The sequence below is a fragment of the Catharus ustulatus genome, chromosome 37 (genome assembly GCF_009819885.2).
Source record: "Catharus ustulatus isolate bCatUst1 chromosome 37, bCatUst1.pri.v2, whole genome shotgun sequence".
In the NCBI taxonomy this organism is placed as follows: Eukaryota; Metazoa; Chordata; class Aves; order Passeriformes; family Turdidae; genus Catharus; species Catharus ustulatus.
The window spans coordinates 802,068-828,237 of NC_046257.1; the positions used below are offsets into that span (position 1 = coordinate 802,068).

The 26,170-nt window shown below is 52.4% G+C and overlaps 3 protein-coding genes across 3 annotated transcripts in view; 1 reads left to right on the forward strand and 2 right to left on the reverse strand.

The window, feature by feature from the left end:
- Positions 1-4,542: 4,542 nt before the first annotated feature.
- Positions 4,543-16,938, reverse strand: TP53 (tumor protein p53). Its single transcript, XM_033084255.1, has 11 exons — positions 16,831-16,938; positions 16,712-16,757; positions 15,717-15,752; positions 15,528-15,671; positions 12,540-12,726; positions 11,223-11,335; positions 9,670-9,779; positions 7,945-8,066; positions 7,016-7,095; positions 5,538-5,623; positions 4,543-4,967 (listed from the first exon to the last, which is right to left on the reverse strand). Exons 1-11 carry the CDS (start codon positions 16,887-16,889, stop codon positions 4,880-4,882), a joined length of 1,071 nt encoding a protein of 356 aa, XP_032940146.1. The 5' UTR covers positions 16,890-16,938; the 3' UTR covers positions 4,543-4,879.
- A 381-nt stretch (positions 16,939-17,319) lies between these two features.
- On the forward strand, positions 17,320-23,215 carry LOC117009903 (monocarboxylate transporter 13-like). Its single transcript, XM_042780119.1, has 5 exons — positions 17,320-17,401; positions 19,602-19,811; positions 20,728-20,871; positions 21,698-22,447; positions 23,061-23,215. The coding sequence occupies exons 1-5, from the start codon at positions 17,320-17,322 to the stop codon at positions 23,213-23,215; spliced, it is 1,341 nt and encodes a 446-aa protein (XP_042636053.1).
- Positions 23,216-23,955: 740 nt separating this feature from the next.
- Positions 23,956-26,170, reverse strand: part of ACAP1 (ArfGAP with coiled-coil, ankyrin repeat and PH domains 1) — a 29,423-nt gene continuing 27,208 nt past the window's right edge. Inside the window, 3 exon segments of the mRNA XM_033084334.1 lie at positions 23,956-24,111; positions 24,941-24,990; positions 25,128-25,238. Coding sequence (XP_032940225.1) covers positions 24,008-24,111; positions 24,941-24,990; positions 25,128-25,238 — 265 coding nt within the window. The 3' untranslated portion in view covers positions 23,956-24,007.

A 26,170-nucleotide genomic window follows, 5' to 3' on the forward strand; every position in this document is an offset into this window, starting at 1 on the left:
GATGGCTGCCAGGCAAGATGGCTGCTGTGGGTGTGGTGATAAGAACAAGATGGCTGTCGCGGCAGGGATGGTGCTGAGCAGGGATTGGGCTCAAAATGGCCGCCGCTGGTTCTAGAACCATCATGGTGGTGTGGGGGGATCAAGATGGCTGCCAGCACTCCAAGATGGCTGACACCGGTGAGTTGAGAGCAAGATGGCGGCCGCAGATGGGGGTGGGTGGAAGCCAAGATGGTGCCGGTGGCTGTGGAGATGAAGGCCAAGATGGCCGCCAACATGGCGGAAGAGCAAGGCCGCCATTGGCTGAGAGGGCCAAGATGGCCACCGTTATGCAAATGAGATCCAAAATGTCCGCCAAGCTTTGTTGTGGGGTGAATTTTGGGGATTTTTTGGTGGTTTTGGGGTTTTATTTCATCGTTTTTTGGTGCTTTTTACTTTTTACCATTTTTGAGCCTTTCTTCACCATTTTTTACCTTTTGTGGCCCATTTTTTTTGCTCTTTTCTTCCTTTTTTGGCCCATTTTTTTTTCACTTTTTTTACCATTTCTGGGCCTTTTTTTTTTGCTCTTTTTTCCCTTCTTTGGCCCATTTTTTATTTGCTGTTTTTTACCATTTCAGGCCCTTTTTTTCCCCATTTTTTCCTTTTTTGTCCCTTTCTTTTCCCATTTTTTACCTTTTTTGTCCCCTTTTTTTGACATTTTTTTAAACATTTTCAGACTTTTTTTTCCCCATTTTCCCCATTTTTGGATATTTTTTCTCCCCAGCCGGGCCCGGCTCCTCCCGGCGTCGTTAATTAGGCCAAGGGGGGGTTGGGGCTCTTAATGAGCCTGACGAGCTCATTAGCGCGGCCAGGACACGGGGTCCCCTCCCCCCCTTGGCAGGGGCACCCCCATTCACCAGGGGGCGTGGCCTCGATGATGACATCACTGAGGGGGGCGGGGTCACCCAAATTCGCCTCGATTTGCCCCAAATTTCCCTGCCCCTCCCCCAATTAACACCCCCTTCCAATTAACAGCTAATTAACACCCCGCATTAAGAACCCCATCAAGATCCCCTAATTAATAATCCCCTAAAGACACTCTGCAATTAATTAATTGTCTCTAATAAACATTTCACTTCTTCCCAGCCCCTAATTAATAGCTGCTAATAGAGATCTTAATTAATAGGCCTCTAATTAATAGTTCAATTAACACTCCCTATTAATAGCCCCAAGAGACTCCTCAATTAACAACATGCCTAATTAATAATTCCTAATAGAAACTGATCTAATTACCTGCCTATAATTAACAGCTCTTAATTAATTTCCCAACTAAAAGTCCTTAATGGAGACCCTAAATCACCACCCATTTATTAGCCCCTAATAGAAATACTTCTAATTAATAGCCTCTAATTAATAACTATTAGCCACAACCCTCAATTAATAACTAATATTGAGTCCTTTAATCATTAATTAATGGTCACTGAGACCTCAATTAATATGCCCTAAGAGAAACCATTCTAATTAAATGAACAATACTTTTAATTAATAATCTCTAATAATCCCTCAATTAATTCCCCCCTTTAATAACTCTCAATTAATTCCTCCAATTAACACCTCTTTAATTAAGACACCCCAAATTACCCCTATTAACCCTCTCTTAATCAGCCCCCCAAATTAATGCCTTTTGATTAATTAACCCCATCTAAATCAACTTCCCAAACTGTTACATTCCTATTAATTAACCCCTTCCTAATCAATTCCCAAAATTAATATTTCCTGATTAATTAACCCCCTCTTAATCAACCCCTCAAACTGTTACCTTCTTATTAATTAGCCCCTTCCTAATCAATCCCCAAAATTAATATTTCCCAATCAGTTAACCCCCTCTTAATCAATTCCTAAAATCAATACTTTCCGATTAACTCCCCCAAATTAATACTTTCCAATTAATTAACTCCCCCAAATTAATACCTCCCAATTAATTAACCCCCTCTTAATCAACCCCCCAAATTGTTACCTTCCTATTAATTAAGCCCTACCTAATCAATCCCCAAAATTAATACTTTCTGATTAACTGACCCCCTCTTAAACATCCAAAATTAATACTGATTAATTAACTCCCCCAAATTAATACCTCCCAATTAATTAACCTTCTCTTAATCAACCCCACAAATTAACACCTGTCCATTAATTATCCCCCCCCTCCAAATTCCCTTTTTTGGAATAATCCCCCTCAAAATTACCCCTCCCCCCATTAATTACCCCACCAAACCACCCCTCCTTTAATTACCCCGTTAATTAATTACCCCCTGAGCCACGCCCTCCCCTCCCCCGCCTGACCCAAATCACCCCGGGGGGGGGAGGGGGAGGCAAATCCCGCCTGATCCCCCCCTAATCCCGACCAGATGGTTCCTCCCCCCACCTCCCATCCCCCCCTTTGGCTCCTTTTTTTGGGGAATTTTTGGGGGGATCCCCCCATTTTTGGGGTCCCCCGAATTCCTGGACCCCTCCCCCACCCCGTCCCGCCCCCCCCCTCCCCAAATTCGCGGCCCCTCCCCCCCCCGAGGCCGGTCCAAGGTCAAGTGAAGGGGACGGAGGAATTTTCCAGGCTGAGCCTTGGCAGGAGTCGGGAATTGGGGGGGAAAGGGGGGGGGTTGGAGGCCGTGGAGGCCACGCCCCCTCCCTTAACCCCTCCCCCCCCAGTCGGGAACACCAACTGGGACCAGTTCCAGCCCCCCGCTGTGCTCCCAGTTAGCCCAGACTGGGATCCCAGTAGTCTAAACTGGGATGGATCTGGTTTTAACCTTTCCCCGCCTCCAGTTATGTCAAAATGGGACATTCCAAAATTGCCCCCTCCCAGTTACCCCAAACTGGGATCCATTACCCCAAACTGGGATCCATTACCCCAAACTGGGATCCATTACCCCAAACTGGGACCCACCTTCCTTCCCAGTTATCCAGACTGGGACCCCAGTTACCCAAACTGGGATTCCCCATTCCTTCCCAGTTACCCCAAACTGGGATCTCCCCATTCCTTCCCAGTTAACCCAAACTGGGACCCCCATTCCCTCCCAGTTAACCCAAACTGGGATCCCAGTTACCCAAACTGGGACCATCATTCCTTCCCAGTTACCCAAACTGGGACCCCAGTACCCAAACTGGGACCCCCCATTCCTTCCCAGTTACCCAAACTGGGACCCCCATTCCTTCCCAGTTACCCCAAACTGGGATCCATTACTCCAAGCTGGGACCCCCCATTCCCTCCCAGTTACCCCAAACTGGGATCCATTACCCCAAACTGGGACCCCCATTCCCTCCCAGTTACCCCAAACTGGGATCCATTACCCCAAACTGGGATCTCCCCATTCCCTCCCAGTTACCCCAAACTGGCATCTCCTATTCCTTCCCAGTTACCTAAACTGGGACCCCAGTTACCCCAAACTGGGATTCCCCATTCCCTCCCAGTTACCCAAACTGGGATCCATTACCCCAAACTGGGATCCCTCTTTCCCTCCCAGTTACCCAAACTGGGATCCCCATTCCTTTCCAGTTACCCAAACTGGGATCCCCATTCCCTCCCAGTTACCCCAAACTGGGATCCCTCATTCCTTCCCAGTTACCCAAACTGGGATCCATTACCCCAAACTGGGACCCCTCCAAACTGGGACCCCGCATTCCTTCCCAGTTACCCCAAACTGGGAACCTCTATTCCCTCCCAGTTACCCAAACTGGGATCTCCCATTCCCTCCCAGTTACCCAAACTGGGACCATCATTCCTTCCCAGTTACCCAAACGGGGACCCCCCCAAACTGGGACCCCCCATTCCTTCCCAGTTACCCAAACTGGGATCCCCCTTTCGCTCCCAGTTACCCAAACTGGGATCTCTCATTCCTTCCCAGTTACCCTAAACTGGGACTCACATTCCTTTCCAGTTCCCTAAACTGGGATCCCAGTCACCCCAAACTGGGACCCCCAACTCTTTCCCAGTTACCCAAACTGGGACCCCCATTCCCTCCCAGTTACCCAAACTGGGATCTGTTACCCCAAACTGGGATCTGTTACCCCAAACTGGGACCTCCCATTCCTTCCGAGTTACCGCAAACTGGGACCCCCCCATTCCCTCCCAGTTACCCCAAACTGGGATCCCCCATTCCTTCCCAGTTACCCCAAACTGGGACCATCATTCCTTCCCAGTTACCCAAACTGGGATCCCCCATTCCCTCCCAGTTACCCCAAACTGGGACTCCCATTCCTTCCCAGTTACCCAAACTGGGATCCATTACCCCAAACTGGGACCCCCATTCCTTCCCAGTTACCCCAAACTGGGACTCCCATTCCGTCCCAGTTACCCAAACTGGGATCCCAAACTGGGATCCCCCATTCCCTCCCAGTTACCCAAACTGGGACCCCCCATTCCCTCCCAGTTACCCCAAACTGGGATCCCCATTCCATCCCAGTTACCCCAAACTGGGACCCCCATTCCCTCCCAGTTACCCAAACTGGGACCCCAGTTACCCAAACTGGGATCTCCCATTCCCTCCCAGTTACCCAAACTGGGACCCCAGGGGCGATATAAAAAATTCTTTTATTGTATAAAAAAAATTCCTTAAAAACCCGCGGGGGCGTGGCCAAGCGTGGGGGGCGTGGCCGGGAATGATGTCATGCAGGGTGAGGGCGTGGCTTGTGGGACATGTCCATATAAGGTAAAATGGGGGTGGGGTTTGGGTGTGGGCGTGGCTACAAAGATTAAAGGGGCGTGGCTAAAGCAGTTATTGACGGGTGAGGGCGTGGCTAAGCACAAAGGGGGCGTGGCTACGTCAGGCTAATGGGAATGGGTGTGGCATTTAAGGGAGGGGGTGTGGCCATCAGAAAAGGGGCGTGGTCTCCAGAAAAGGGGGCGTGGTCAGTCCGAGTCCCCCGACTCCACCTTGACCAGCAGCTTTTTCCCACGGGGCACCGGCCCCTCCCCCCGCGGGCGCCGCCCCTTGGTCCTGAGGGGGGGAGGGGGGAGTTAGGGACCCCCAAAATCCTGGAGTTCCCAAATTCCCCCAAAAAGGGACCCCCAAAATCCTGGAGTTCCCAAATTCCCCCAAAAAGGGAACCCCAAATTCATAGAGTTCCCAAATTCCCACAAAAAGGGACCCCCAATTATCACAGAAATCCCAAAAAGGGACCCCAAAGTCCCCCTAAAGTGACCTCAAAACCCCCAAAATGCCCCCAACCCCCCCCCAAAATGACACCAAACCCCCCAAAATGATCCCAAATCCACCCAAAATTACCCCAAAATCCCCCCCAGCCACCCCCAAGTTACCCCAAATCCTCCCAAAATGACCCCAAATCCCCTCAAAATGATCCCAAACCACCCCAAATAATCCCAAACTCCTCCCAAGCCCCACCAAAATGACCCCAAACCACCCCAAAAGTGACCCCAAATCCCCCCCAGTCCCCCCAAACTGACCCCAAAATGACTCCAAACCCCCCCCAGCCACCCCCAAATCCCCCCAAAATGACCCCAAACCCCCTCAGAGTGACCCCAACTCCCCCCTCTCCCCCAGACTCACTTTTTTGGGGCCGTCTCCCCCCTCTCTTTGGCCTCCAGGGCCTCGTTGATCATCTGGAGCATCTCAAATCGCTTCCTGCCCCGCACCTGCCCCCCAAAAACGGGCTCAGGGGGGTCCCCAAAAGGGCTGGAGACCCCTCAGGGACCCCCCCCCAAAAAAAATGGGGGTGAGGGGAGAGGGCAGAGCCAGTTAGGGACAGCTCAGCCCCCAAAATCTGCAGCAGGGTGTCGGTTTGGGGGTCTAAAAATCGTCCTGGGAATCCTAAAAATCATCATGGGAACCCCAAAAATCATCCTGGGACCTCAAAAATGATCCTGGGACCCCTAAAATCCCACAGGGACCTCAAAAAATCACCCAGGGAACCCCAAAAATCATCATGGAACACTAAAAATCATCATGGGAACCTTAAAAACCATACTGGGACCCCTAAAATTCTCCTGGGACCCCTAAAAATCATCCTGGGACCCCTAAATCCCACAGGAAGCCCAAAAAATCATCCTGGGACCTCTAAAAATCATCCTGGGACACCTAAAAATCATCTTGAGATTCCTAAAATCATCCTAGGACCTCTAAAATCACCCTGGGAATCCTAAAAATCATCTTGAAACTCCTAAAAATCATCCTGGGACCCCAAATTGTCACATAGGGAGCAAAGAAAATAATCCTGGACCCCTAAAGTCCCACAGGAACCCCAAAAAATCATCCTGGGACCTCAAAAATCATCATGGGAACCCTAAAATTCCACAGGGACCCCAAAAAATCATTCTGGGACACCTAAAAATCATCCTGGGACCCCAAAAAATCATCCTGGGAACCCTAAAAATCATCATGGGACCCCAAATTATCATATAGGGAGCAAAAAAAATAATCCTGGACCCCTAAAGTCCCACAGGAACCCCAAAAAAATCATCCTGGGACCTCTAAAAATCATCCTGGGACCTCTAAAAACCATCATGGGAACCCTAAAATCACCCAGCCACCCCAAAAATCATCATGGGAGCCCCAAAAATCATCCTGGGAACCCTAAAATCCTCCTGGGAGCCCTAAAAATCATCCTGGGACACCTAAAAATCATCCTGGGACCCCAAATTATCACATAGGGAGCAAAGAAAATAATCCTAGACCACTAAAGTCCCACAGGAACCCCAAAAAATCATCCTGGGACCTCTAAAAATCATCCTGGGAACCCTAAAATTCCACAGGGACCCCAAAAAATCATTCTGGGACACCTAAAAATCATCCTGGGACCCCAAAAAATCATCCTGGGATCCCAAAAACCATCTTGGAAACCTTAAAAATCATCCAGGGAATCCCAAAAAATCATCCTGGGACCCCAAATTGTCACCTGGGACCCCAAATTTCCCTTTTGGGACCCCAAAATTCCCACCCAGGACCCCAAAACTTCCCCCCAGGAACCCCAAATTTCCTCCTGGGGACCCCAAATTCCCCCAAACCCCCCAAATCCCCCAAATCCAGACCTGCAGGCAGAAGATTTCATTGTCAGGCTCCAGCACTTTTTTCTTGGAGCCCTCAGGGGCTTCAGCCGGGGGTGGCAGAGCTGGGGAAGGGACAGGGAGAGGCTCAGGGACCCCCAAAAATCAACAGAGACCCCCCCCAAATCATTGCTGATTTTTGCTGATTTGTTTTGTGATTTTTTTTGGTGGTTTTTTGGTGATTTTTTGATGCTTTTTCTCCAAGTTATGCTGCTTTCCTTAATCTTTTCTTGCTGATTTTTACTTATTTTTAGCAGTTCTTGGCCATATTTTTAATTTTTTTTGGTTTTCTGGCAATTCTTTCATAGAGTTACTTTGCTTTTTGGTAATTCTTTTGTATTTTTGGTTTATTTTGGGGTTTTTTTTCTGATTTTTTGGTGGATTTACTGTTTTTTCCTGTTTTCAAGCTTCTTTTTACTATTTTTCTCCCCTCTTTGGTTGGTTTTTAAAATATTTTGCCATTTTTTGTTGATTTTGGTGCTGCTTTTTGGTAACATTTTTGCCTTTTGTTGGTGATTTTTTCTGCTGTTTTTTGGGATTTTCCCCCCCCATTTTTTGCAATTTTTTCTCTCTTTTCTGGTGATTTTTTTGCCTTTTTTTTTTGTGATTTTCCCCCCCCTTTATTGGGTGGATTTTTTTGCCAATTTTGGTGGTTTTTTTCCCTTTTTTTGTGATTTTTTTTCTTTTTTTTTTCAATTTTTTTGCTCCGTTTAAACTCCTCTACTCCAGCTACTCATTACCATAACAGGCCACGCCCTATTTTAGGCCACACCCACTTAACCCAACAGCGACCACGCCCCTTTAAGGCTCCGCCTCTTTCCACATTTGACCCCTCCCTGACCCCATCCTTGGCCACGCCCACCCAACATCACCCCACCCTTGGCCCCGCCCCCAGCCCTTGGCCCCGCCCTCACCTCGCTTGGCCCCGCCCTTGGCCCCGCCCCTTTTGCGCTGATTCTCCTCCTCCAGGCGCCGATCGCGCCCGGGGCAGGCGCAGACCCGAACCTCGAAACAGCGACGGCCCAGGGTTTGACCCCTGAAATGAGACACCAAAATCATTCAGGGGATCCCAAAATCCATCCAGGGACAATCCAAAATTCATCCAGAAATAGCCCAAAATCAGGGACACCCCAAAAACCCAACCCTGATCAATCCAGGGAACCCCAAAATCCCAAACCCACAAGGAAACGCGAACATCGAAACAGCGACAGCCCAGGGTTTGACCCCTGGAAAGAGACACCAAAATCATCCAGGGGATACCAAAACCCATCCAGGAACACCCCAAAACTCATTCAGAGATACCACAAAACTCATCCAGAGATACCACAAAATCACAGACACCCCAAAATCCCAACCCTGATCCAACCAGGGAGCCCCAAAATCTCAAACCCACAAGGAAACGCAAACATCAAAACAGCGATAACCCAGGGTTTGACCCCTGGAAAGGGACCTTAAAAACATGCAAAGGATCCCAAAATCTGTCCAGGGATAGTCCAAAATTCATCCAGGAACACCCCAAAACTCATCCATGGATACCCCAAAATCAGAGACACCCCAAAATCCCAACCCTGATCAACCCAGGGAACCCCAAAATCCCAAACCCACAAGGAAACGCGAACATCGAAACAGCGATAACCCAGGGTTTGACCCCTGAAAAGGGACAACAAAATCATCCAGGAGATCCCAAAATCTGTTCAGGGACAATCCAAAACTCATCCAGAGATACCCCAAAATCAGGGACACCCCAAAATCCCAACCCTGATCAACCCAGGGAACCCCAAAATCCCAAACCCACAAGGAAACGCGAACATCGAAACACCGACAGCCCAGGGTTTGACCCCTGGAAAGGGACCCCAAAATCATCCAAAGGATCCCAAAATCTGTCCAGGGATAGTCCAAAACTCATCCAGAGATACCCCAAAATCAGGGACACCCCAAAATCCCAACCGTGACATGCCCAGGGAACCCCAAAATCCCAAACCCACAAAGAAACGCAAACATCAAAACAGCGACGACCCAGGGTTTGACCCCTGGAAAGGGACCCCAAAATCATACAGGGGATCCCAAAATCCATCCAGGGACACCCCAAAATTCATCCAGAAATATCCCAAAATCAGAGACACCCCAAAATTCCAACTCTGATTCACCCACAGACCCCCAAAACCCCAAACCCTCAAGGAAACGCAACATCAAAACTGCGATAACCCAGGGTTTGACCCCTGAAAAGGGACCTCAAAAACACCCAAAGGATCCCAAAATCTGTCCAGGGATAGTCTAAAATTCATCCATGGATACCCCAAAATCAGAGATACCCCAAAATCCCAACCCTGATCCAACCAGGGAGCCCCAAAACCCCAAACCCACAGGGAAACGCGAACCTCAAAATCCCTGTTCTTTTTGGGGGGTGAGGGCTCCCAAGTTTTTAGGGTGAGAAAACCTGAATTTTGGGGTGACAAAACCCAAATTTTAAAAGAATATGAATTTTTAGAGCCAGAAAAATCAGATTTTTGCGGGAGAAAAATCAGATTTTTGGGCAGAAAACCCAGATTTTTTGGCTGTTTGGAATCCCATTTTTTGGGGTGAGGGTTGCCGGGTTCTGGGGCTGTTTTGGGATTTTTTGGGGGGTTTTTTGGGCTCACCCTGGCCCCTCCAGGGTGAGGATGGCGAGGATGGGGCGCCGGTTCATGCCCCCCATGCAGGAGCTGTTGCACATGAAGTTGTACAGGACCGTGGTGCACTCGGAGCCCACCTGGGATGGGGTTAGAGCAGGGTTAGAACCCCCCAAAAAACCCAAAACAACCCCAAAAACAACCCTAAGAACCACCCTAAAACCTCCTAAAAATAGCCCAAAACAATCTCAAAAATAATCCCAAAAAAACCCAAAAACAACCCCAAAAACAAACCCAAAATAACTCAAAATCTACCCTAAGAACCACCCTAAAACCACCTCAAAATACCACAAATATTCCTAAAATAACCCCAAAAATACCCCAAAACCACCCTAAAATACCCCAAAAATACCCCAAAAACAAAAAAAACCCCAAAAACAACCCAAAAAGAACCCCAAAATCAACTCCAAAAATACACCACAAACAATCCCAAAACAACCCTTAAAATAGACCAAAAATAACACCAGAAGTACCCCAAAATACCCCAAAAATCATCCTAAGAACCATCCTAAAACCACCTCAAAATACCCCAAAAACACCCCAAAAAAAACCCAAAAATAATCCCAAAATAACCCAAAAACCACCCTAAGAACCACCCTAAAACCACCTCAAAATACCCCCAAATATTCCAAAAATAACCCAAAAATACCCCAAAAACAACCCCAAAAGTAAACCCAAAAACAACCCCAAAAATAAACCCAGAACAACCCCAAAAGCCACTCTAAGAATCACCCTAAAACCACCTCAAAATACCCCAAAAATATCCCAAAAATACCACAAAACAACCTCAAAACAACCTCAAAAACAACCCCAAAAATACCCCAAAACAACCCCAAAAATACTCCAAAAATACCCTAAAAAACCCTCAAAATACCCAAAAAAACCCCAAAAAATACCCCTAAAATGGCCCCAAAAAAACCCTAAAAACCACCCCAAAAATACCCCAAAACAACCTCAAAATACCCCAAAAATACCCCAAAAACCACCTGGGGGGAATATTTGGGATTTTAGGGGGGAGTTATTTGGGATTTTGGGGTTTTTTTGGTATTTTGGGAGAGATATTTGGGATTTTGGAGGGGATATTTGGGATTTTGGGGGCTCTAATTTGGGATTTTGGGGGGGGTATTTGGGGTTTTTGTGGGGATTTGGGATCAGGGTTTTTTTTAGGGTTTTTTAGGGGTTTTTGGGGGGTTTTTTTGGGGTTACCTGGGGGGGTTCATAGGGCACAGCCACGCTGTGTCTGGGGGGATATTTGGGATTTTTGGGCTCTAATTTGGGATTTTTGGGCTCTAATTGGGGATTTTGGGGTGGTTTGGGTCTCTGGTATTTCTGGTGTTTTTGGTGGCTTTTTTGGGATTTTTTGGGGATTTTTTGGGGTTACCTGAGGGGGTTCATAGGGCACAGCCACGCTGTGTCTGGGGGGATATTTGGGATTTTGGGGGGGATATTTGGGATTTTGGGTTGATTTGGGATTCTGGGGTTTCTGGGGTGGTTTTGGGGTTTTTTTGGGGTGTTTTTGTCACCTGAGGGGGTTCATAGGGCACGGCCACGCTGTGTCTCTTGGTGGTTTCGTCGTCCTGGTACCGAGCCTTGGGGTTCCCCTCCACCCAGATCAGGTGCTGGGCAGGGGCATTACCTGGGGAGGAACCCTAAAATCAGCTCCAAAATCCCAAAATCAGCCCCAAATCAATCCCAAAATCAGCCCCAAAATCAACACCATAAACAGCCCCAAAATCCCAAACTCAATCCCAAAATCAGCCCCAAAATCAGCCCCAAATCAACTCCAAAATCAGCCCCAAAATCCCAAACTCAATCCCCAAATCAGCCCCAAAATCACCCCCAAACTCAGCCCCAAAATCCCAAACTCAATCCCAAAATCAGCCCCAAAATCAGCCCCAAATCAACTCCAAAATCAGCCCCAAAATCCCAAACTCAATCCCAAAATCAGCCCCAAAATCAGCCCCAAATCAACTCCAAAATCAGCCCCAAAATCCCAAACTCAATCCCAAAATCAGCCCCAAAATCAGCCCCAAATCAACTCCAAAATCAGCCCCAAAATCCCAAACTCAATCCCAAAATCAGCCCCAAAATCACCCCCAAACTCAGCCCCAAAATCAGCAACTCAATCCCAAAATCAGCCCCAAAATCAGTCCCAAATAAACCCCACATTTTTGAGCTCTCTCACATTTTTTTGGGATCCCTTTCCACCCCTATGCCCCTCCCATATTTTTTGGGGATTCCCCTCCCATATCTTTTGGGTTCTCCCCCATTTTTGGGATCTCCCTCCATCCCTACCCCCCTCCACCCCTACCCCCCTCATATTTTTTGAGCTCTCTCCCTTTTTTTTGGGATCCCCCCCACAATTTTTGGGCTCCTACCCAATTTTTTTGGGATCTCCCTCCACCCCTACCCCTGCCCCCCCATTTTTGGGGTCCCTCCCATATTTTTCAGGGTCCCCTCCCATTTTTTAGAGACCCCCTTCCATATTTTTGGGGTCCCTCACTCCATTTTTACACTCTCCCCCCCCATTTTTCAGGGCTCTCCCCCATATTTTTTGGGATCCCCACCCCCATATTTTTTAGGGTTCTCCCCCATTTTTGGGATCCCCCTCCATCCCTATCCCCCCCCCCCCACATTTTTTGGGATCCCCTCCATTTTTAAGGCTCTCCCCTCCCAATTTTCAGGGCTCTTCCCCATATTTTTTTTGAATACCCCCCATATTTTTTGGGCTCTGCCCATTTTCAGGGTCTCTTTCCACTCCTATCCCTCCCCCCATATTTTTTGCCCCCCCCCCCCATATTTTTTGGGGTCCCCTCCCCATTTTTGGGGTCCCCTCTCACCGTCCTTGCCGCCCCCGCAGCGCTCGTGGTGGGGACACCTCCTGACCACCTCGGCCACGTGCTCGGATTTCTTGTACACGGCCACGGCTCGGACCAGGGCGCCGGGGGGCGGCGGGACCCCCACCCTGACCTGCACGGGGCACGGCTTGGCCAGGCGGCAGTACAGCTTGTTCAGCACTGGGGAGTACTGGGAGGGACTGGGAGTTACTGGGAGGGCTCGGGGAGCCACCCCAGGCACAAAAAACCCCATGAAAATATCATAAAATACCAAAAAACCCCATCAAAATACACCCAGGAACTAAAAAACTCCATTAAATCTCCCCAGTACAGCTTGTTCAGCACTGGGGAGTACTGGGAGGGACTGGGAGTTACTGGGAGGGTTCGGGGAGCCACCCCAGACACAAAAAACCCCGTAAAAATATCATAAAATCCAAAAAAACCCCACGAAAATCCCACAAAAATCCCATAAAAACCCGAGAAACAAAGTTTGGCCACGCCCATTTCCCAGAATTCCCCTTTTCCCGCCAATTTCCATCTCCCAGAATTCCCTTTTTCCCGCCAATTTCCATCTCCCACAATTCCCTTTTCCCGCCAATTTCCATCTCCCAGAATTCCCCTTTTTCCCAGAATTCCCAGTTTTGGCCGTTCCCGTCTCCCCTCAATTTTCCCGCCCAATTTTTCCCAGAATTCCCTTTTCCCGCCAATTCCCCTTTCCCCCCAAATTTTCCCCCAATTTTTCCCGTTTCCCCACCAATTTTTTCACTTTTTTTCCCCGAACTTTTTTCCCTTTTTCCCCCAAATTTTTTCTATTTTCCCCCAAAATTTCCCCCCAATTTTTCCCATTTTACTGCCGATTTTTTCCCTTTTCCCCCAATTTTTTTCTATTTTTCCTCCAACTTTCCCCCAAATTTTCCCCCAATTTTCCCCATTTCACCCCTGATTTTTTTCACACTTTCCCCCAATTTTTTCCCCTTTTCCCCCCAATTTTTTCCCCTTTTGCCCCCAACTTTTTTCTACTTTCCCTCCAAACTTCCCCCAAATTTTCCCCCAATTTTCCCCCAATTTTCCCCAAATTTTCCCCCAATTTTCCCCCAATTTTCCCCATAATTTCCCCACATTTCCCCCAATTTTTTCCCTTTTCCCTTCAACTTTTTTCTATTTTCTCTCCAAATTTTCCCCAAACTTTCCCGCAATTTTTCCCAATTTTCCCCCAATTTTTTCCCCTTTTCCCCCCAATTTTCCCCATTTTACCCTCATTTTTTTCCCCTTTCCCTCCCAAATTTTTCTACTTTCCCTCCAAATTTTCCCCATAGTTTCCCCAAATTTCCCCCAAATTTTCCTGTTTCCCCCCTGATTTTTTTCACTTTTTCCCTCCAAATTTTTTCCCTCCCTCCCCCAATTTTTTCCCATTCTCCCCCCAAATTTTCCCTATAATTTCTCCAAATTTCCCCCCCAATTTTCCCCATAATTTCCCCAAAATTTTCCCAAAATTTCCCCAATTCTCCCCAAATTTTCCCCATAATTTCCCCCAATTTTTCCCAATTTTCCCCCAATTTTTTCCCTTTTCTCCCCAATTTTTCCTCCGATTTTTTTACTTTTTCCCCCCAATTTTTTTCTATTTTCCCTCCAATTTTCCCCCCAAATTTTCCCCAAATTTTTCCCCCCAAATTGTCCCCACTCATGGTGCAGGTGACGGATTTGGCCGTTCCCATTCTCCCCCAATTTTTCCCCCTTTCCCCCCAAATTTCCCCCCAATTTTCCCCATATTCCTCCCAATTTTTTCCCCTTTTCCTCCAAATTTCCCCCATATTTTGTCTCAAGTTTTCCCATTTTATCCCAAATTTTTTTCTTTTTACCCTCCAAATTTTCCCTTTTTCTCCCAAATTTCCCCCTAATTTTTCCCATTTTAACCCCAATTTTTTCCCCTTTTCCCCCCAAATTTTTTCTATTTTCCCTCCAAATTTTCCCCACAATTCCCCCAAATTCTCCCCATAACTTCCCCCCTTTCCCCTCAAATTCTCCCCCCATTTTTCCCGTTTCACCCCCGATTTTTTTCACTTTTTTCCCCCAATTTTTCCTGTTTTACCCCTGATTTTTTTCTATTCTCCCCTCAAATTTTCCCCAAACTTCCCCCCAATTTTCCCCAAATTTCCTCCCAATTTTCCCCATAATTTCCCCACATTTTCCCCAATTTTCCCCAAATTTCCCCCCAATTTTCCCCATAATTTCCCCAAATTTTCCCCCAATTTTTCCTGTTTTACCCCTGATTTTTTTTCTATTCTGCCCCAAAATTTTCCCCAAACTTCCCCCCAATTTCCCCCAATTTCTCCCACAATTTTCCCCAATTTCTCCCATAATTTCCCCAAATTTTCCCCCAATTTTTCCCATAATTTCCCCAATTTTCCCAATTTTTTCCTGTTTCACCCCAATTTTTTCCCCAAATTTCCCCCCAATTTTTCCTGTTTTACTCCTGATTTTTTCACTTTCCCCCCCCAATTTTTTCCATTCCCCCCCAATTTTCCCCCCAATTTTTCCCATTTTATCCCCAATTTTTTTCACGTTTTTCCCCCAATTTTCCCCCCAATTTTTTCCCTTTTTCCCCCCAATATTTTCCCTTTTTCCCCCCAATTTTTTCCCATTTCCCCTCAATTTTTCCCCCAATTTCCCCCCAAATTTTCCCCCAATTTTTCCCATAATTTCCCCAAATTTTCCCCCAATTTTTCCCATAATTTCCCCAAATTTTCCCCCAATTTTTCCCATAATTTCCCCAAATTTTCCCCCAATTTTTCCCATAATTTCCCCAAATTTTCCCCCAATTTTTCCCATAATTTCCCCAAATTTTCCCCCAATTTTTCCCATAATTTCCCCAAATTTTCCCCCAATTTTTCCCATAATTTCCCCAAATTTTCCCCCAATTTTTCCCATAATTTCCCCAAATTTTCCCCCAATTTTTCCCATATAATTTCCCCCCAGATTGTCCCCACTCACGGTGCAGGTGACGGATTTGGCCGTCCCCGTTTCCCGGAACTCCAGCCGGAAGTCGTGCTCCCCCCCGTAATCCTCGGTGGACGGAACCACCGGCGCGGGGGGGGGCGCGGGCGGCTCCACCTGGCGGGGGGGCTCGGGGGGGGGCTCGGGGGGGGCGGGGGGCACGGGCTGCCCCTCCCCCACCCCCACCCCCTCTGGGGACACCCCCAGCGTGGTCAGGTCCTCCTGGGGGGGAGGGGACACAAAAATTGGGGGGGTTTGGGTCATTTTGGGGGGGTGAAATTCAATTTTTTGGGGATTTTTGGGGGATTTAGGGTCATTTATGGGGGAAAAATTTGATTTTTTAGGGATTTTTGGGGTCGTTTTGGGGGGTGAAATTCAATTTTTGGGGGGTTTGGGTCATTTTGGGGGGTGAAATTCAATTTTTGGCGGGTTTCGGTCATTTTGGGGGGGTGAAATTCAAATTTTTTGGGGTTTTTTGGGCCATTTTTGGAGGGTTTAAGGCAATTTAAAGATGGAAAAATTCGATTTTTGGGGAATTTTTGAGGTCATTTTGGGGGGTTTTGGTCATTTTTGGGGGTTGGGGTCACTTGGGGCATGAAATTCAATTTTTGGGGGGTTGGGGTCATTTATGGGTGGAAAAATCCAATTTTTTGGGGATTTTTGGGGTTATTTTGGGGGGTTTTGGTCATTTTGGGGGGTTCGGGTCACTTGGGGCATGAAATTCAATTCTTGGGGGGTTGGGGTCATTTATGGGTGGAAAAATTTGATTTTTTGGGGATTTTTGGGGTCATTTTGGGGTGGAGAGAAATTAAATTTTTTGGGGGATTTTTGGGGTCATTTTGGGGGGGTTTGGGGTCATTTGTGGGTGGGAAAATTTGATTTTTTGGGGTCATTTTTGGGTGGAAAAATTTGATTTCTTGGGGGATTTTTGGGGGCATTTGGGGGGGGTTTAGGGTCATTTATGGGTAGAAAAAAATGAATTTTTGGGGGATTTTTGGGGGCATTTTGGGGGGGTTTGGGGTAATTTATGAGTGGAAAAAATTTTATTTTTTGGGAATTGAACCACTAGAACCACTTCCGTCCCTTTTAGGCTCCCCACCACCCCGTGAATAATTTTTGGGTTTTTTACCCATTTTTAGAAGATTTTCCCCCATTTTTTGTTGCCCCCTTGATTCACTCACCCATTCCAGCGTCTCCTCCGGGATGGAACCGATGTTATCGGGGAGCCTGGAGGGGTCAAAGGTCACTGGGGAGACCCAAAAAAAACCCCAAAAAACCCCAAATTCCCCCCAAAACTCACGTTTTCCACCAATCCAGGAACCCTTCGCCCTCCAAGAGCGGCTCCAAATCCTCGGCCATGGTGGGGGAGGGGCGGCAGCTCCGGGTGGGGGAGGGGCTGCCCTGACCCCTGTGGGAGGGGGGGGTCACCCCCCAAATTTTGGGGGGAATTCCTTTTTTTTGGGGATCCCCAAAAATTTTTTTTTTTTTGGGGTTCCCCCCAAGTCCACCCAAGCCCCGCCCCTTTTATTAAGCCACGCCCCCTCCACCCCCCCGGAAGGAAAACGCGCCAAATTTGGGCAAAATTCGCGGGAATTTCGGGGGACACCCCCCCAAAGCGACCCCTCCCCCATTGTGGGACCCTCGGGGGACCCCAAATCTCCCTCCCCCCCTCCCCTGACCCCGTTTTTGGGGTGCTCCCCCCCTTCCCCTCAGGATTGGGACCCTCCCCCATTGAACCCCCAGGGCTGGGGGGACCCCCCTGAACCCCCGAGCCCCTCACGGACCCTCGATGTCCCCCAAGACCCCCTCGGGACCCCTCCGGACCCCCCAGAACTCGCCCGGGCCCCCCAAAATCCCCCCGGGGTCGCCCGGTACCTCCGGCCGCTGCCGCCGCACGCTTTGGGGAATCCCCGCTCCCGGCGTGCCCCGCGCGGGGGCGGGGCCGGGGGGGTGGGGCCTGAAGCCGCGGCGCCATCTTTGTTGAGGGCAAGGAGCGAATGGGTGTTAAGGGAAGGCGCCATCTTGGGTGAGGGCAAAAAAGGAGGGCGGGGTTTAATGGCGAGCGCCATTTTGAGTGAGGGCAAATGGGCGGCGCCATCTTGGCTGAGGGCAAAGCGAGGGGGCGGAGCTACGGAGAGGAGGCTCCGCCCCCTCCCGGCCGCCCTTTGCACGGGGGGGGGGGGCAGGGGGTCGATAATTAATTAACAGAGACCCCTCCCCCCCCTCACAGGGACACGGGTGACCCCCCCTGCTCCCTGCAGGGGACTTCGCCCCCCCCCTCCCATCCATTCCCCCCCCCCCATCCCCAAAGCTGCTCCTGAGCTGCGCCAGGTACGGAGCGGGACCGGGCACTGGGACCCCCCCCCCAATCACCTGGGACCCCCCCCAAACCCCCTGGTGACCCCTGACCTCGGTGTCCTGCCCCCTCCCCAGAATTTTGGGTTCCCCTTTCACCCCTTGGGACCCCCGCCCCCAAATCCCCCGGGACCCCCTGTGACCGCCGGGTCCCTTTTTTGTCACAGGCTTTGGACATTGGGGACCCCCCCTCAAAAGCTCCTGACCCCCCCGTGACCCCCTGACCTCTTGTGACCCCTTGAATCAACCGTGACCCCCCGTGACCCCCTGACCCGCATTGCCCGGTGTCCCTTTGGTGTCCCCTTAACCCCCTGACCATTGTCCTCAGTGTCCCCTCAGTGTCCCCCCCGGTGTCCCCCAGTGTCCCCTCAGTGTCCCCCCGCCATGGCGTTCCACTGGCCGTTCCTGTGACCCCTTGACCATTGTCCCCATTGTCCCCTCAGTGTCCCCCTGTCCCCTCAGTGTCCCTTGTCCCCCACTGTCCCCTCAGTGTCCCCACTGTCCCCTCCACCGTGGCGCTCTGCTGGCCGTTCCTGTGACCCCCTGACCATTATCCCCATTATCCCCACTGTCCCCTCAGTGTCCCCAGTGTCCCCTCAGTGTCCCCACTGTCCCCTCAGTGTCCCCTCAGTGTCCCCACTGTCCCCGCCGTGGCGCTCCGCTGGCTGTTCCTGTGACCCCCTGACCATTATCCCCACTGTCCCCTCAGTGTCCCCTCAGTGTCCCCATTATCCCCATTATCCCCATTATCCCCATTATCCCCACTGTCCCCTCAGTGTCCCCATTGTCCCCTCAGTGTCCCCTGTCCCCGCCATGGCGCTCCACTGGCCATTCCCGTGACCCCCTGACCATTATCCCCATTATCCCCACTGTCCCCTCAGTGTCCCCACTGTCCCCTCAGTGTCCCCATTGTCCCCTCACTGTCCCCATTGTCCCCAGTGTCCTCAGTGTCCGCTCAGTGTCCCCAGTGTCCCCTCAGTGTCCCCTGTCCCCTCAGTGTCCCCTGTCCCCGCCGTGGTGCTCCGCTGGCCGTTCCTGTGACCCCCTGACCATTATCCCCATTGTCCCCTCAGTGTCCCCTCAGTGTCCCCACTGTCCCCTCAGTGTCCCCTGTCCCCGCCGTGGCGCCCCGCTGGCCATTCCCGTGACCCCCTGACCATTATCCCCGGTGTCCCCTCAGTTTCCCCGCTGTCCCCTCAGTGTCCCCATTATCCCCACTGTCCCCTCAGTGTCCCCTCAGTGTCCCCTGTCCCCTCAGTGTCCCCTGTCCCCTCAGTGTCCCCTGTCCCCGCCGTGGCGCTCCGCTGGCCGTTCCCGTGACCCCCTGACCATTATCCCCATTGTCCCCTCAGTGTCCCCTTTATCCCCATTACCCCCATTATCCCCACTGTCCCTTCAGTGTCCCCTGTCCCCGCTGTGGCGCTCCGCTGGCCGTTCCCGTGACCCCCTGACCATTACCCCCATTATCCCCACTGTCCCCTCAGTGTCCCCATTATCCCCACTGTCCCCTCAGTGTCCCCACTGTCCCCTCAGTGTCCCCTGTCCCCGCCGTGGCGCTCCGCTGGCCATTCCCCTGTCCCCCTGACCATTATCCCCATTATCCCCACTGTCCCCTCAGTGTCCCCACTGTCCCCTCAGTGTCCCCATTATCCCCACTGTCCCCTCTTTATCCCCATTGTCCCCTCAGTGTCCCCTCAGTGTCCCCTGTCCCCTCAGTGTCCCCTGTCCCCGCCGTGGCGCTCCGCTGGCCGTTCCCGCCGGGCGCGCTCCCGGCGCTGTCCGCCGCCTTCCTGCAGGTGGCGCTGGTGAGCGGCGCGGTGCGCGCGCTCGGGCTGTGCCTCCCGCCGCTGGGGGGCGCCTTCGGGGCCCCCGCGCGCGCCGCCGCCCTGGTGGGATCCTGCCCCCTGGCGGCGCTGCAGCTCGGCGGTGAGACCGCGAGGGGGCGCTGGGGGGACTGGGGGGGGAGTGGGGGGGACTGGGAGGGACTGGGAGGAGATTGGGGGGGACTGGGAGGGGATTGGGAGGGATTGGGAGGGACTGGGAGGGGACTGGGAGGGATTGGGAGGGACTGGGAGGGGAATGGGGAGGAGTGGGGGGGGATTTGGGGGGACTGGGAGGGACTGAGAGGGGAATGGGGGGGACTGGGAGGGGATTGGTGGGGGATTGGGAGGGACTGGGAGGAGATTGGGGGGGACTGGGAGGGACTGGGAGGGGACTGGGGGGGACTAGGAGGGGATTGGGAGGAGATTGGAGGGGAGTTGGAGGGACTGGGAGGGAATGGGAGGGGACTGGGAGGGACTGGGAGGGACTGGGAGGGGAGTGTGGGGGGATTTGGGGGGACTGGGAGGGACTGGGGGAGACTGGGAGGGACTGGGAGGGGGCTGGGGGGGACTGGGAGGGGATTGGGGGGGGATTAGGGGGGAGTGGGGGGGATTGGGGGGCAGTGGGAGGGACTGGGGGGTGATTGGGAGTGACTGGGGGGGGACTGGGGGAGAGTGGGAGGGACTGGGAGAGGATTGGGAGGGGATTGGAATGGACTGGGAGGGGATTGGGAGGGGACTGGGAGGGACTGGGAGCGAGTTGGAGGGACTGGGAGCGAGTGGGGGGGACTGGAGGGGATTGGGAGGGACAAGGGGGGACTGGGGGGGACTGGGGGGGACTGGGAGGGACTGGGGGGGCACTGGGAGCACTGGGAGGAACAAAGGTAATTGGAGTACTGGGAGCACTGGGGGACACTGGGAAGGCACTGTGAGGGAACTGGGAGCACTGGGATTGACCCATCAGCCCTCCCAGTGCCCTCCCAGTGCCCTCCCAGTGCTCCCAGTAAGGCCGTGCCCCCCAGGCCCGCTGGCGGCGGCTCTGAGCGATCGCTTTGGCCCGAGGGGCGTGGCCATGGTGGGCGGGGCCATGGCGGGGGCGGGGCTGTTCCTGGGAGCCTTCGCCACGCGCCTGGAACACCTGTACCTGAGCCTGGGGGGGCTGACAGGTACTGGGGGCACTGGGACGGACTGGGACGGACTGGGAGGGACTGGGAGGGACTGGGAGGGGACTGGGATGGACTGGGAGGGACTGGGAGGGAATGATCTAGAATGATCTAGAACCTAAACCCTTGAGTAACTCCATAGAATTACCTAGAACCCAACACACATAGAGTCGTCTAGAACAGAACCCCATAGAATGAACCAGAACCCAACCCCATAGAGTGACCTAGAACCCAATCCCCATAGAGTCACCTAGAACAGAACCCCATAGAATTACTCAGAACCCAACCCACATAGAATGACCTAGAACTCAAAGCCCATAGAGTCACCTAGAATAGAACCCTGTAGAATGACTAGAACCCAACACCATAGAATGATCTAGAACCCACTCCCATAGAGTGATCTAGAACTCAAAGCCCACAGAGTCCCCTAGAACAGAACCCCATAGAATTACTCAGAACCCAACCCACATAGAATGATCTAGAACTCAAAGCCCATAGTCATCTAGAATAGAACCCTGTAGAATGACCCAGAACCCAACACCCATAGAGTAACCTAGAACTCAACACCCATAGAGTCACCTAGAACAGAACCCCATAGAATGAACCAGAACCCAACCCCATAGAGTGACCTAGAACCCAAACCCCCATAGAATTACCTAGAACATGACCCCATAGAATGACCTAGAATCCAACACCCATAGAGTCACCTAGAACAGAACCCCATAGAATTACTCAGAACCCAAACCCCCATAGAATTACCTAGAACCCCCCCATAGAATGACCTAGAACCCAAACCCCACAGAGTGACCCAGAACCCCGCTCCCCGCAGGCCTGGGCTGGTCCCTGTCCTTCACGCCCGCGCTGGGCGCCGTGTCCCGCTGGTTCCCGCAGCGCCGCACTCTGGCCACGGGGCTGGCCGTGTCCGGCGCCGCCGTGTCCGGCCTGGCGCTGACCCCGCTGGTCCCGCTGGCCCTGGACGCCTACGGCTGGCGCGGCGCCCTGCTCCTCCTGGCCGCCGTCTCCCTGCACCTCGTGGCCGCCGCCGCCCTCCTGCGCCCGCCCCGCTCCGTTCCAGAACCTCCGGAACCTCCAGAACCGCCGGGTGAGCGCCGGGGCCTGCTGCGGCTGCTGCGGCACGGCCCCTTCCTGCGCTACGCCGCCGCCTTCGCCCTGCTGGACGCCGGCTACTACGTGCCCTTCGTGCACGGCGCCGCGCGCGCGCTGGAGCTGGGCCACGACGGCCGGCGCGCCGGCGCCGTGGTGGCCGCCATGGCGGTGCTGGACGGCGGCGGCCGCGTGGCGGCCGGCTGGCTGGCGGCCCGGCCGGCGGCGGCGCCGCTGCGGCACCTGGCGGCGTGGGCGGCGCTGGCCGGCTCGGCGGCCTGGCTGCTGCCGCTGGGGAGGAGTTTCGGCGCGCTGGCGGCGCTGGCGGCGGCCTACGGGGTCTGCGCCGGCGCCGTGGTGCCGCTGCAGTTCGCCGGCGTGGCCGAGGTGGTCGGGGCCGGCCGGGCCGCGCTGGGCATCGGGCTCATGCAGATGTTCGAGAGCGTGGGGTCGCTGCTGGGGGCGCCGCTGGCTGGTACGGGGGGAGCTGGGGGGGTGTTGGGGGGTCTAGAACTCAATATTGGGGTTGGGTGATCTAGAACCCAAAATCTGGGTGGGGAGAAATGGGGGGTTTAGGTTGGAGGAGGAGTGGGGGGTCTAGAACTCAAAACTGGGGGGCTTTGGGGAATCTAGAACCCAAAATTGAGGTGGGAAGAAAGGGGGGGGTAAATGGGGGGGTGTTGGGGGATCTAGAACCCAAAATGGGGGAAGGGGGTTGGGTAATGGTGATGTTGGGTGACCTAGAACCCAAAATTGGGCTGGGGGTTTCAATTGGAGGGGGTTGGGTGACCTAGAACGCATCATGGGGAGCACCCAAGGGTGGGCTGGGTGATCTAGAACCCGCCATGATGGGGGGGTCACCTCAGGCTTGGGTGGGAGTCCCAGTTGGGTTGGGAGGTCTAGAACCCAAAACTGGGGTGAGCGTTGGGGAATTGGGAGGTTGGGTGACCTAGAACCCATCAAGGGGAGCACCCAAGGGTGGGCTGGGGGGTCCCAGTTGGGTTGGGCGACCTAGAACCCACCATGGGGGGGTTCAGGACTCATTTTGGGGGTTCCAGACCACCCAAAAACCGCCGCCATTTTCCCAGGCTGGCTCCGCGACGTCACCGGCGACTTCACCGCCTCCTTCCTGGCCGCCGGCGCCTTCCTGGTGGCCTCGAGCCTCCTCATCCTCACCCTGCCCCCAGCCCCCCCAGAACCGCCCCCCGGTTCCCCCCGAGCCGCTCTAGAACCGCCCGTGTGAGCCCAGAACGCGCCCCCGGCTCTCGTCCTTTCTGGGGAGGGGCAGGGGAGGGGCGGTTCTAGGTACCTCAATGGGGGACACCCCAAAAATGGCCTTGGGGGGGTGGGGGGATTGTTCTAGATGACCCAATCATGGAGAGGGGTCAGTTCTAGATTGTTCATTTGGGTTTTCAGTTTTGGGGTCAGTTCTAGGTCACTGGTTTTGGGGGTCAAGATTGGTGGGGTCGGTTCTAGGTCACCAATTTTGCGTGGTAAAGATTGGAGGCATTGGTTCTAGGTCACCAATTTTGGGGTTCCCAGTTTGGGGTCGGTTCTAGGTCCTCAATTTTGGGTGGTAAAGATTGGAGGGGTCAGTTCTAGGTCACAAATTTCAGGGACAGATTTGGGGCAGGGTTCGGTTCTAGGTCCCCAATTTTGGGGTTCCCTGTTTTGGGGCTCCCATTTTTGGGGACAGATTTGGTGGTCAGTTCTAGGTCACCCAAGGGGGAGAAGTCTGTTCTAGGTCCCCAATTTTGGGGTGGTTTTGGGGACAGATTTGGGGCAGGGTTTGGTTCTAGATCATCCATTTTTTTATTCCCTGCTTTTGGGTCAGTTCTAGATCCCAAATTTTTGGGTTCCCATTTCTGGGTCAGTTCTAGATCACCAATATTGGGGTTCCTTGTTTCGGGGACAGATTTGGGACCGTGCTCGGTTCTAGCTCAGCCCAGTTTTTGGGAAAGGTCAGAGGTCAAAGATCAGAGGTCAAAGGTCGAGCAGAGCCTTTATTCCATCGGCTGCTCCCGGGGGGGCGGGGCTAAAGCGTGGAGTGCTTGGGGGGAGGGGCGCGGGCGAGCTTCTCGGGGTGGTCCGAGGCCAGCAGGGAAATGTCCCGGAAAATGTCCAGGTACGTGTCGTCACCTGGGGGAGGGGAGGGACCCCAGAATTCGGGGAGTCACCCCAAAATTCGGGAACCCAAAATTCAGGGATTCCCCCCAAAATCCCAATGGGAACCACCCCAAAATTCCCATGGGAACCACCCCAAAATCCAGGGATTCCACCCCAAAATTGGGAACCCAAAATTTAGGGATTCCACCCCAAAATCCCAATGGGAACCATCCCAAAATTCAGGGATTCCACCCCAAAAACCGGGAACCCAAAATTCAGGGATTCCACCCAAAAAATCCCCATGGGAACCATCCCAAAATCCTCATAGGAAATCCCAAAATCCAGGGATTCCATCCCAAAATTGGGAACCCAAAATTCAGGGATTCCCCCCAAAATCCCCATAGGAACCATCCCAAAATCCTCACAGGAAATCCCAAAATTCAGGGATTCCACACCAAAAATTGGGAACCCAAAATTCAGGGATTCCACCCCGAAATCCCCATAGGAACTATCCCAAAATCCTCATGGGAAATCCCAAAATCCAGGGATTGCACCCCAAAAATCGGGAACCCAAAATTCAGGGATTCCACCCCAAAATTGGGAACCCAACGTTCAGGGATCCACCCCAAAATTGGGACCCCAAAATTTGGGGATTCACCCCGAAATTCCAATGGGAACACCCCAAAAATCCCAATGGGAACCATCCCAAAATCCAGGGATTCCACCCCAAAATCCTCATGGGATCCCCCCAAAATCCAGGGATTCCACCCCAAATTCTCAATGGGATCCCCCCAAAATCCAGAGACCCCCCAAAAACCCCAAAGACCCCCCAAAAAACCCCAGAGACCCCCCCCAAACTCACCGCTCTGTCCCTGGGCCACCTCCAGCTCTCTCATCTTGGCCAATCGCAGCCTGGCCAAAATTTGGGGTGGGGGGAGATGTCAAATTTGGGGTGTCCCCCACTCCACATTGCCCCCCCCACCCCAGAATGGTTCCCCCCACCCCAAATTCCCCCCCCCCCCCGCCCCAGAGTGGTTCCCCCCGCTCACAGGGTGACGATGTCGGCGTTGGCCGAGTCCATGGCGATGCTCAGGGGGTCCCTCCCGTCCGCGTCCACCGCGTTGACGTCGGCCCCTCGCTTCAGGAACAGGCAGGCCAGGCTGCAATTTGGCCAGGGCGACATTTTGGGGACATTTTAGGACATTTGAGGACATTTTTTGAGTTTTGGGACACGGGGATTCGAAGGGGATACAGAAAGATTGAGGTCACCCATCCAGGCGCTGACCGAGGCAGAACCTGCTTAGCTTCCCGTGCAGAAAAGTGTGCTGGGGCACTGCCTCAAAAAGAGGAAATTCTGGGGACATTTTTGGACATTTTAGGACATTTTTGGACGTTTTGGGACATTTTATGACATTTTTGGATGTTTTGGGACGCGGGGATTCGAAGGGGATACAGAAAGATTGAGGTCACCCATCCAGGCGCTGACCGAGGCGGAACCTGCTTAGCTTCCCGTGCAGAAAAGTGTGCTGGGGAGCCGCCTCAAAAAGGGGAGATTCCAGGGACATTTTGGGATATTTTGGGACATTTGAGGACATTTTTGGACATTTTTTTATGTTTTGGGATGCAGGGATTTGAAGGGGATACAGCAAGATTGAGGTCACCCATCCAGGTGCTGACCGAGGTGGAACCTGCTTAGCTTCCTGTGCAGAAAAGTGTGCTGGGGAGCTGCCTCAAAAATGGGACATTTTGGGGACATTTTAGGACATTTAAGGACATTTGCAGACATTTTAGGACACTTTGGGACATTTTAGGACGTTTTTAGATGTTTTGGAACACGGGGATTCGAAGGGGCTAGAGCAAGATTGAGGTCACCCATCCAGGTGCTGACCGAGGTGGAACCTGCTTAGCTTCCCGTGCGGAAAAGTGTGCTGGGGAGCCGCCTCAAAAAGGAGAGATTCCAGGGACATTTTGGGAGATTTTTGGACATTTTTAGGACATTTGAGGGTATTTTAGGACATTTTTGGACATTTTAGGACATTTTATGACATTTTTGGATGTTTTGGGACGCGGGGATTCGAAGGGGCTACAGCAA

Bases quoted from the DNA above. Each gene is read 5' to 3' on its own strand.
- TP53 (XM_033084255.1), bottom strand. From the start codon at position 16,889: ATGGCCGAGGATTTGGAGCCGCTCTTGGAGGGCGAAGGGTTCCTGGAT. The intron at 15,753-16,711 runs GTGAGTGAATCA...CCTCCCCCCCAG, and splicing joins CGGAGGAGACGCTGGAATGG to GAGGACCTGACCACGCTGGG. The intron at 9,780-11,222 runs GTGACAAAAACA...ACCCCATCCCAG, and splicing joins TGCCCTATGAACCCCCTCAG to GTGGGCTCCGAGTGCACCAC.
- LOC117009903 (XM_042780119.1), top strand. From the start codon at position 17,320: ATGTCCCCCAAGACCCCCTCGGGACCCCTCCGGACCCCCCAGAACTCG. The intron at 17,402-19,601 runs GTACCTCCGGCC...CTGTCCCCTCAG, and splicing joins AATCCCCCCGGGGTCGCCCG to TGTCCCCTGTCCCCGCCGTG. The intron at 19,812-20,727 runs GTGAGACCGCGA...CGTGCCCCCCAG, and splicing joins GGCGGCGCTGCAGCTCGGCG to GCCCGCTGGCGGCGGCTCTG.